The 9,262-nt window shown below is 44.9% G+C and overlaps 1 protein-coding gene across 1 annotated transcript; it reads left to right on the top strand.

Moving 5' to 3' along the window:
• The first annotated feature begins 2,532 nt into the window (after positions 1 to 2,532).
• LOC138851362 (uncharacterized) lies at positions 2,533 to 3,689 on the top strand. Its single transcript, XM_070080414.1, has 3 exons — positions 2,533 to 2,680; positions 2,937 to 3,082; positions 3,178 to 3,689. Exons 1-3 carry the CDS (start codon positions 2,650 to 2,652, stop codon positions 3,589 to 3,591), a joined length of 591 nt encoding a protein of 196 aa, XP_069936515.1. The 5' UTR covers positions 2,533 to 2,649; the 3' UTR covers positions 3,592 to 3,689.
• The last annotated feature ends 5,573 nt before the right edge of the window (positions 3,690 to 9,262 follow it).

Raw genomic sequence — 9,262 nt, 5'->3', positions numbered from 1 at the left:
ACAGATCAGTTTGGTCGTAATCTGTCTTTTGAAAGCGGTCATTCCACTACCGTAGTGTTACATGTAAGACCGATAAATAGAACCAACTCTGCGTAAAAATGGTTATTGTTTCTCTAACCGCCAAACATGCGTGTACCCTTTCAAGTGCCCTCTGAGCAGGAATTTCGGAGTTTATTCTCCCTAAAACCCTCCCAGGTGGGGGGTGGCCTGGGAGATATACAAACTTTTCACGCACCATACAGAGTCCGAGGTGGGGGATTTTTTTCGGCTTTAGCGGGCCTAGCTAAAAGAGCTTTACCTTTTCTTTTCAGAGTGGCTGCACCAAGTGCAGTAGAATTTGGTACTAAAATGCTCGATGATTATCAGTCTGGAAAAACAGACATGAAAGCTGCTCTTAAATCTCACGGGATAGATGCTTTAAAAGGTGTCGCAAAGAAGGTTATTACGGGTGGCCGAGTAAGCAGGGTGACTAAGCGACGGGTAAATAATAAATGCAAGATAAATAAACGCCGACGAAGCCGAGTTGCTTATAAAACGGATGTATTCTCTCTCGTATAAACAGTCGCTTATTAGCCATGGCGGGTGTCGGGGCTGAAAACAGTGGACTCAAAGTCCCGTTAAATGATTATTCTTCCAGCGTCATTAATCAATTCCCACGACCGCATAGACTGAGACAAGTTGAGAGTTCCATAGCTCGCACTCAGAGTTTTGATACTCTACCAGTAAACCTTCCTCTCTCTCAAAAACTAAAAGATAATTTTCTAGAATTTAGAATTCCTGGAGTTCCCGGAGCATTTCTAGATTTAGGCAAAATAGTTATAGAATTTAGAGTGACTCTAACAGAGGCCGATGGGCAAAGTCCACTAGGGGAAACAAGCAACATTGCACTCATCAATGGATTTTCCAAAACGTTATTTAAAAGTGTCCAGTGTTTCCTGGGCGAGCAAATAACGGAATCAAATTCTAGTTTTAATTACTGGTCATTCATTAAACTCTGCAGCTCAGTAAAACGAAGCCAGTTGCCGAGTATCGCCCGACTGGGGTATCTCTTGCCCGACTTTAAAGGAGGAGAAGGTATAACTAAATTGTTCGATACAGCCTATTTCGCCCGCACATCGGCAAAAGAACCACAGATACTGACAAAGAATGATAAAGAACAGGGCATAACTCTGTGTTTTCCCTTGGCTCTGGACATATCCACTCTGGACCAATATCTGCTTGACAATATCGATTTAAAAATTAGGCTGGAATTATCCCCTCAAGCGTGGACTCTGAAAACAGACGATGAAGCCAGCACATACCAGCTCCATATTAATTACGCTAAACTTTGGCTTAATAGAGTATACCCATATACATCAGCTTATATGGCCTTGAACAAGTCTCTAGCCTTAGACGCAAAGCCGATAATATATACTTTTAATCGCACTCTAAGTAAAAATTATGTACTAGGTCACAATCAAACGAGCCTCCTAATAGATCAGCCATGGGGTCATGTAATTCCCGCTAAAATTTTCATGGTAATTTTGCCCATGACAGCCTATGCGGGAAAACATAAGGAGAATGGCCTATATTTTGAGCATGGGGATCTAGCCAGTTTATCTGTATGTATTAATAATAATACAGTTTATCGCATAAGCAGTGATTTCCCCCATCATTATAGTAAATTATATTATGAGGCAATTAACTCTCTGGGCATTGAGGAAGAAAATTTAATTCTCTATGAATCATTCGCCTCCGGGCGAACCATCAATATTTTCAATTTAACCGACAGCCAAGTGGAAGACGCTCTCCCGATTGAAAAATCTGGTAACTTGAGAATTGAATTACAGTTCTCTAAGCCCGCCCCTCATAATAAGGTAGTTTTATTATTTGCTCAGACCACTGGTGTTTTATCCATCGACCAGAATAGATCTGTTCATTGTGATGTGCGAGCATAAATAAAAAATGAATTGCGCAGAAATAAATAATAGTTTAATTCCCGCCCTAGGAAATAAAGTCACATATATTGGCTGTTTCACTATAGACGCTCTACAGCAAATAAGATTAGATGACTATCCCTCAGACAGGCCCATAGTGCTTGTAAGTAATATTCTTCCTTCGTACAGCTCAAAAGTAATGGGTCATTTTTTTTCTCTTCTCTTGGACAAGAAAAATAGTCTATCCTTCTTCTTTGACAGTTACGGGAAAAAACCAGAGAATTATGGCATAAATTTAAAAAAATTTTTTAAACTAAATAAAATTAAATATTTATATCGTTTATCCGACAGAACACAAAGTGATTTTTCACTCACTTGCGGTCTATATGTTATGATGTTTATTCATAAAGCAAGCCTTGTGGGATTAGAAAGAGCTTTATATTTTTTTTAAAAAAATTTCTCGGAAAAATCGCTTTTTATCAATGACAGATTAGTGATAGCATATGCTAGAGAGAATTTTAAAATGTTACCTCCTTGTGAAAAAACATTTTGCCTAAGTAGACAAGGTTATCTTTGTGCTTCCCTCTGTGAGGAAGGTCACCTCTGACGAGAGTATCCCCCAAATACCCCTCCTGGCTGGTAAGGCCCTCTCTGAGTTGTATATAAGAGCCCGCTGAAGCTGTCTTCCCGCAAAAGATAGAGGCTGACCTCTCCATAGCCTTTTACTCTCATCATGGCGAAGGAAGCAGGCATTCTCGATTCTGGTAAGCGAGACATTTTATTTTGCTAAAAACTTCTCTTTGAATATTAACGAAACAAACGAGAGCAAGAGACTTATAATAATTTTTAAAGTTGAGTCTCTTTTTTCAACAGTTTTCACAGCACCAGTCAGAATTTGTAAAGTTTTTGATTTTATCGGCTGGTAGATTGGATACTTCTCTTTGAATATTAACGAAACAAAACGAGCGCAAGAGACTTATAATAATTTTAAAGTTGAGTCTCCTTTTTTTTCTTCAACAGTTTTCACTGGGCCAGTCAGAATTTGTAAAGTTTTGATTTTATCGGCTGGTAGATTGGAAGGGAAGGAACACACCGGCTTCAAACTCCTAAAGCGGTGTCATTGTGATGATAGCAGGAAACGCAAACATAGGCTTCCTCAGGAAAGGGTATGTCTTTTCTATGTTCCCTCCTTTGGTAGATTAGAGACGAGTCCCACTCCTTTATTTGAAAGTGATAAATATGTTCTCTTTATGACTTACAGCCTGTGGAAGATGGGATCAGTTCATCTGATATAGAGGAGCCTATGAAGAAAGAACCAGATCTCGACAACGATGAAACGCAGAGCCTTCCCTCATGTCAGTCTGATGACCTCGTTGTGGACCTCTCTACGCTCACTGCTCAATCTGATGACTCTGTTGAGGTCACTGCCGCAGCAGGTGCTGAACAAACTGGCGACCTTGAAGCGCACCCTGACGGTCAGTCGGAGAAGGAAGGGAAAACCCCCGACGTGAGAGTAAATGCTGGAGACGCAGTAAAGCCAGCAGAAGGGGTAAAGCCGGCAGAAGGGGTAAAGACGGCAGATGATGATGATGTACCTGAAAAGGAAATCATTTTCGAGCGGGAGGTTATCAATCTTACAGAAAGTGAACAGGAGGAGCGCAGTCATTCAGTCTAACCAGTAAAACTCGCACAGTTTCGCCCCTTTGCTCGCGCTAAAAAACTTTGCACAGCTTTTGCCCTTTTGTATGTGAATTAATAAAAATATTGACAAACTCTGATTTTTATTTACATATAACTATATATTACTATCTTCTCTAGTCTAAACATATATATATATATATATATATAAACAATATCGCACCACTTAAGCCTCTCCCCATCTGAGAGGAAAATGTATATGTCAAAGTTCCTATAAGAGCTCTATCAGCACAAAGGTCTTCCCTAGATGGCCTTTCTCACTGCTTTAAGCCTCCCCCACCTGGAAAGATCTAGCAGCTGGCAAGAATAAACACTACCGTAGTACCCGGAAGAACCTTTTTTTTTTTGCTGAGGTACGGACGGGCGAGCAACACTCCCTCGGGCGACCGGCTGCCCATCCATTACCGCGTTCTTTAAACCCAGCAGTGTTGTTGTGAAGTAGCAACAGTCGCGTCAGTGAGTCGCAGGCCCGGGAAAGGGGGGGGGGACTCCCTCGGAGATGGTAAGCTTGTACCCAGTCACCTGAATCCTTTGTACTGTCTCTCCCATCTATCAGAGTGATTGAGTTTGGGGAGTCAAAAGTGATCATTACCCTACCTTCTTATAATTAGTAATTACACAGAAATAAGCCTCTCTCTCTCTCTATCCCCTTGGGGGATGTTTAAACATATTAAATCTTGTACCCCTGACAGCACCTGTGCTTATGAAGACCAACCCATTATCACATTCTTTTTCCACACTCATTATCCTGGGAATCTGCCCACCTGCACACCTGAATCCTTTTTTGTACTGCCTCTCCCATCTATCAGAGTGATTGAGTTTGGGGTGTCAGAAGTGATCATTACCTACCTTCCTATACTTAGTAATTACACAGAAATAAATCTCTCTATCCCCTGGGGGATGATTAAACATATTAAACTTGTACCCCCTGACAGCACCTGTGCTTATGCAGACCACCCATTATCACATTCTTTTCCACACTCATTATCCCGGAATCTGCCACCTGCACACCCGAATCCTTTGTTCTACTTTATGTACCTACTTATTAATGCATAGGAATAAGTCTCTCTATCCCCTTGGGCCATGATTAATCATATTAAACAATTACCCTGTCATGCAAACCCCATCATTATCGCATTTTCCATGGTCATTATCCGGCAGTGTTCCTAGATCGACCAATATATACTACTGGCAGAATCCCGTGTAAAAATTTAAACATGATCTCTCGCACCCTGGGCCCTAGCTTTAGTTAACCGAACAGACTCCATATAGCGCCCCATGTATACATCGGGAACAGCCCCTCAACTGGGGCCGTCTCCTCTACCCTCAATATTCGATATAAATCCCTCACCTTTAATTTGTCTGGCTCGCGCTCCCACAAAAGTGCCCTCAACAAAATCTCACACTCCCTCCATTCCCCACCCACATACATTCCCCTCAAAATATCATGTAACCTTTGCATGCATGTACCCCTCTGTCCCCCTAATCTTTTCCACTCCCACCTGACGAAAATGCATTTCATCCTCCTTCCCAGGTCCAACAAACCTAAACCTCCCTTCCTCACCGGCAAAGTCACCACCTCCCTCTTCATCCATTCACATCCTGAGCCCCATAAGAACCTAAAAACACTTCTATGGATACGAGTAATCTCAGCCCTCAGCAATGGGAAAAACTGCTGCTACATACCATACCTTACTGTACAGCAATACATTAATAACAATCGCCCGTTGCAACAATGTCAAGTGATAAGGCCGTAACATCCCCAACCGATGTTCCACGCGTTCCACCATTCTCAACGAATTCGCCTCCCTAGCCTCCCGTATGGTCGCTCTATACGAAATGCCACATATTAATAACTGCCCTTCCTGCCTTCTCACCACATCACAGTCCCAATCAACTCTGTCTCTCCACTCCCCTAGCCCCATGATCTTTGTTTTCTCAACATTTACCGTCATGCCTGTCGCCCCTTCAAACATGCCTACCACCCCTCCCAACTCTCTCAATCTTGTTCCCTTCCAGACTAGGAGTGTCGTGTCATCCACGTAACCTACCACATGATGCCTAATCAAGCCCTCCCTCGACCCCTCCCCACCACACACTCTGGTCTCAACCAACCTATAAAATGGATCTTGCACACATGCAAATAACTGTGATAGTGGGCAACCCTGCCTCAAGCCCCTATCCATGTTCACCACACCTCCCACACGTCCATTGATCTGAATTCTCGCTTTTGCCCCTTTATACAACGTTTCAACCCACCCCACAATCTCATCCCCAAAACCTTGTTTGCTAAGGATCTGTCTTAAACCCTCCCTTTCCACCTGATCATAAGCACCCTGCCAATCAATCGCCACCATACCCCCTCCTTCCTGCGTCCCCTCAAAACTCTAAACAACCCCTTTAGAATTCCGTGCCCCATGACCATCGACCGTCCTGGCAACCCTAGTTGACCTTTTGAAACTACACGTCCCACTACACATTTTAACCTATTCCCCAAAATCTTCGCGAACAATTTATAGTCCGCACACATGAGAGTAATCGCCCAGTAATCCTTAAGTGTACTCTGCCCCTTACCCTTGGGCACAAGCACTACGACCCCTGTACTTTGCTTCTCGCTCAATTCTCCCCCGTCTTTCATTCTATTGAACAGCGTTACTAAAAAACCCCTTAACAGATCCCAATGTTTTAAGTAAAATTCACTTGGTAGTCCATCAATACCTGGTGCTTTGCCTGTGCACATGTCTACAAGCGCTCTCCATATCTCCCCCTCTTCAATCTCACCACCCAAAGCTTCCCTGTCCTTTCTCCCCAGAGCTACGGGCTCTACAGCACACACCCCATCAAGATCCTCCCTATTAACTCCTTTACTTTTCCAATAATGCCCATACCACGCATCCGCGAACATACTCATCCCCTCCGTTGTTTTTAACACCTGCTCCTCCCTAAACCCTTTCACCTCAGTGTGCACTTCCAAATCTGCTATTGTGGTCGCTGTCCTCCTCTGCTGTTGTCTCCTCAACACACATGCCGATGGCTTGTCCCCCCAAAGCACTTCCTCCACACCCGCCTGCACCCACACCGCATGAAATCTCTCCTCCTGCACCTCTCTTATCCTGCTCTTCAGATCATCTATTGCCTCTGTTTGGAATACCCCTCCCACCACTCCTTGCTCATGATAGTATCCTATTCTACTTTCCAAATAATTTGTTAATACATACTTCAGTCAATTTATACGCTTCCCCTCACCCACGTAAAACCTACGAATCCTCTCCTTGGCCACACTGTCCCACCAATGTACAACATTATCAACCCTTTTTGCCTCCTCACTTAGCTTCCTCCACAGCGAAGCAAACCCCACCTCCACTTCCTCATCCTCAAGGAGTCGCGTGTTTAGTTTCCAGTAGCTTTCAAACCGTTTCACTAACGAATCCCATGCTACCCCCACCACCACTGCCCTGTGATCTGAATAAATTGCTTCTATAGTGTTAAAAGACTTTACTGAAACCCCTTGCGTTATATAGATCCTATCCAGTCTAGCTGCGTATTCCCTCCTTACATACGTATGTTGCACTTCACCTATTCCACCCTAAAATGCATCTCGTACCCCAATATCTCTACACAGGTCTTACCTGGAGAGTTTACCTGGAGAGAGTTTCGGGGGTCAACGCCCCCGCGGCCCGGTCTGTGACCAGGCCTCCTGGTGGATCAGCGCCTGATCAACCAGGCTGTTGCTGCTGGCTGCACGCAAACCAACGTACGAGCCACAGCCCGGTTGATCAGGAACTGACTTTAGGTGCTTGTCCAGTGCCAGCTTGAAGACTGCCAGGGGTCTGTTGGTAATCCCCCTTATGTGTGCTGGGAGGCAGTTGAACAGTCTCGGGCCCCTGACACTTATTGTATGGTCTCTTAACGTGCTAGTGACACCCCTGCTTTTCATTGGGGGGATGGTGCATCGTCTGCCAAGTCTTTTGCTTTCGTAGTGAGTGATTTTCGTGTGCAAGTTCGGTACTAGTCCCTCTAGGATTTTCCAGGTGTATATAATCATGTATCTCTCCCTCCTGCGTTCCAGGAAATACAGGTTTAGAAACCTCAAGCGCTCCCAGTAATTGAGGTGTTTTATCTCCGTTATGCGCGCCGTGAAAGTTCTCTGTACATTTTCTAGGTCGGCAATTTCACCTGCCTTGAAAGGTGCTGTTAGAGTGCAGCAATATTCCAGCCTAGATAGAACAAGTGACCTGAAGAGTGTCATCATGGGCTTGGCCTCCCTAGTTTTGAAGGTTCTCATTATCCATCCTGTCATTTTTCTAGCAACACGTTTGAAAAATATCCCGCCCCCGCTGGCGTCACATCAAATCTCCGTATTATACAATTCCAATCTCCCCCAATCAATGCAACCCTGGGCAGCACTCTCAAGAAATACACCAGATCATCCCTTACAAATGCCGATTTTACCCTCGCATAGTTCTCCGCCGGAGCATACACTCCAACAAAGGACACGCGTTCACGCATCCACCACCCGTCCACTCTCATTATTCTTCCCTCACCTCCCCCCCCTCAAACCTTTGCAAAACAAACGGGCTTGCCTCACGAATTAAAACACCTACTCCGCCTTTTAACCGTGTCGTTGGAGTTACAAAAGCCCTATATCCATCCACCTCCAGCAATTTTCCTGCTTTTAAGTTATGCTCTTGTATAAAGGCAACATCTACCTTGTAACGATACAGCAGTCCTCGCAACCATACACACTTACCACTCTTACATAAACCATTAACATTAATTGTCATACACTTTAGGCCTGCTTACGTTTTCCCCCCACTTCCCCACCACATTTTTTCCGCTGTCCAGTAGCCTCATACACACCGTCCTTGGCACTCACCCCACCCCCTCCACTCCTAACCCCTTGCTGGCGTTTCTTTTTCTCTGTGCCTCTACACACACCTTCAATCCCCGCCTTTTTCCCTGGTCTTCGTGCTGGAGTGAGGACGTCATCCGAGTCAGACGTGACAGCTGCCCGCTTCCTCGACACTTCCTCTTCCGCCATGCTTGTCTCCTGACCTTCCTCATTGTGCACCTCCACCTCTATCACCTCATTCCCCTTCTCACTACTTGCCCAAGCCGACATTACATTCCTTTCTCCAGACCCGCATGCTTCCCCTTGTCCCTGTACCTGGTCTCCTGTCAAGACTTCCTCCGATTTAGGGAACATCTCCTGCAAAACTGTCTCAAGCACTACGTCAATTTCTACGTCATTCGGTACGTCCTTGTCCGCCTCGTGCATCACATCCTCTGCAGACGCACTCATTTGCTGCACTGCACCCTCATGCTCCACCTCACGTTGCATTTCCTCCACTTCCTCACTCCACAACCGACCACGCCTACGTCCATCCTGGCGGTTCTGATCTGTCACTGTAGGTCCTCGCCTCGAAATGTCACTCCTTGGTATTCCCTGGAGAGTCCTCCGCCGCACACATTCAGCCGCTATGTGATCATAACCATCACACAGTCTACAAGTTCTACGTTGGCCAGCGTAAGTTACAAGTATTTGTGTCCTAAATTCCTCTAAGAACACATACGAAGGTATAGGTTGCCTCAGAGTCATCTTTAGGCTAAAACTACCTTCTGGATAACCCACATAAGCCCCTGCCGTC

Source organism: Cherax quadricarinatus, unplaced genomic scaffold (assembly GCF_038502225.1).
Source record: "Cherax quadricarinatus isolate ZL_2023a unplaced genomic scaffold, ASM3850222v1 Contig421, whole genome shotgun sequence".
Taxonomy (NCBI): domain Eukaryota; kingdom Metazoa; phylum Arthropoda; class Malacostraca; order Decapoda; family Parastacidae; genus Cherax; species Cherax quadricarinatus.
The sequence above is the reverse complement of the archived record's forward strand: the minus strand, read 5'-3'. Positions and strand labels throughout refer to the sequence as shown.

Excerpts from the sequence above, each read along its gene's own strand:
- LOC138851362 (XM_070080414.1), top strand. The coding sequence starts at position 2,650 with ATGGCGAAGGAAGCAGGCATTCTCGATTCTG. Across the intron at positions 2,681-2,936 it reads AGCAGGCATTCTCGATTCTG|TTTTCACTGGGCCAGTCAGA; the intron begins GTAAGCGAGACA and ends TTTCTTCAACAG. Across the intron at positions 3,083-3,177 it reads ATAGGCTTCCTCAGGAAAGG|CCTGTGGAAGATGGGATCAG; the intron begins GTATGTCTTTTC and ends TATGACTTACAG.